Below are 1,699 nucleotides of genomic sequence, written 5' to 3'. Positions count from 1 at the left end.
TGTGTGTGTGTGTGTGTGTGTGTGTGTGTGTGTGTGTGTGTGTGTGTGTGTAATTCCAGATACTTATCTTTTGTGTCAGTGAGACTGGCGAAAACACACTACAAATTTCAACCTGTGACAGATCAATGACGTATGATATCTCATCTCATCTCACCTCATTTAATCTCATCTCATCTCATCTCATCTCATCTCAGCTCTTTTTATTACATTCACTGTTCAAAGCACTCGTGAAAATAGTTTGTCTTTTTATTTTTAACACCAGACTGATCTAGTCCAATCGTGGGTCTCTTCCTGAGTAACCAGCGATATACAACATCACGTGTTCTCTTCTTTCGACGAATTTAATCAACGTATAAAAAGAAAGACTTATCTGGGTTAAAGAAAAGCTCATGCAATTAATTATAGTAGCTTTTATGTCCTAAAGAAAAAGAAAAGATAACACAGAAATGCAAAAGTTGAAGAACAGAGAAAGAGTGGGCCTACAAAGGGCACCCACCACTCACAAACTGACAATTGAGCTCTTTAGTTGCGCGTGCTAGCGTGTGTGTGTATGTGTGTGTGTGTGTGTGTGTGTGTGTGTGTGTGTGTGTGTGTGTGTCTGTTTGTTTTATGTATGCAAGTGGGAGGTGTTTTTTTTTTATTAATACCATATCGTTTGGGTGGAATTAAACAATTCTCTATTTATAGCGTAAGCCACGTGCATAGACTAAAATGTCTCGCTTCATCATCTAGTGCGTCAGAATTCCACCCCAAGATCCAAAGATCCAAAAAAATTGTCTCTTTAACTTCTAGGTCTTTTTCTTCTTTTTTCCGGTTTTTTATAATGTTGTGAGCTACTGCCGGGTAAGTCTTGTGGCCGACTGATGCAGACATAGGTGCCGCCTCTTAACCTAAACTGTGTTGAAGAAGGGCGTTAAAGGGAACCAAAAAACGAAAAACAAAACAAAAAAGATCAAGCAAACATCGTTGTTTCAGAGTCCTAGAATATGACAGACAATAGCAAATTAGTTTTTTTTTCTCTGTCCTGAATATTTGGAAATGTTCGTGTCGGACACAGCTAGGAATGAATGATCCCAACATAACGGAGGATGGACACAGTCAGACAAGTTGAGGCAGCGACGTCGAGGTCTTTGGCTCTTCACAGCGGATCCTTGAACTTCGAGCGTCCGAACCATCTCTCATGTGTTACCTTTAAGGCTTTAGAAACCGCGAAAACAATTTCCTACACTTGTTGTGGGAGGCTGACTCTCTGGCCACAACAAATCTTGGCCAAATACGGCCAGAATACCGTGGCCAAAGCCCAACAGGACACCGCTGGCTTTTCAGGCGGCACTCGCGGATGCCAGGGATTTTGACGCATTGTTGACATGTAACTTCCCGAGGCAAAAGTCACAGCAAGGATCTTCTCCCGAGTTGGGTGACCTTGCTGGGCGGATCAGAGGGAAGCCCTGGGGAATTTGTGGTCGCGGAGACCGGGCGCCTTCTTTTGGTGACCGACACTTGGTGCTGGGGGAGGTGGATGTGAGAGAGGGGGGGGAGAGAGGGAGAGAGAGGGAGAGAGGGAGGGAGGGAGAGAGAGGGAGAAAGAGACACTGGTGGATGGGAGGTGAAGGGATGAAGAAGAGAGAGAGAGAGAGAGAAAGAGAGAAAGAGAGAGAGAGAGAGAAGGAGAGAGATTGAGAGATATTGAGAGAGATTG

At 44.1% G+C, this 1,699-nt stretch overlaps 1 protein-coding gene across 1 annotated transcript in view; it reads left to right on the top strand.

Moving 5' to 3' along the window:
- LOC101850341 (nuclear receptor subfamily 2 group E member 1) overlaps nt 1-1,699 on the top strand; it is a 70,815-nt gene that overhangs the window by 42,991 nt on the left and 26,125 nt on the right. The window contains exon 3 of the mRNA XM_035970491.1: nt 1,383-1,521. Coding sequence (XP_035826384.1) covers nt 1,383-1,521 — 139 coding nt within the window. The remainder of the gene's footprint in view (nt 1-1,382; nt 1,522-1,699) is intronic.

This window comes from Aplysia californica, unplaced genomic scaffold, assembly GCF_000002075.1.
Source record: "Aplysia californica isolate F4 #8 unplaced genomic scaffold, AplCal3.0 scaffold00273, whole genome shotgun sequence".
Lineage (NCBI taxonomy): Eukaryota > Metazoa > Mollusca > Gastropoda > Aplysiida > Aplysiidae > Aplysia > Aplysia californica.
Note: the sequence above shows the minus strand (reverse complement) of the source record. Positions and strands in the feature narration are given on the sequence as shown.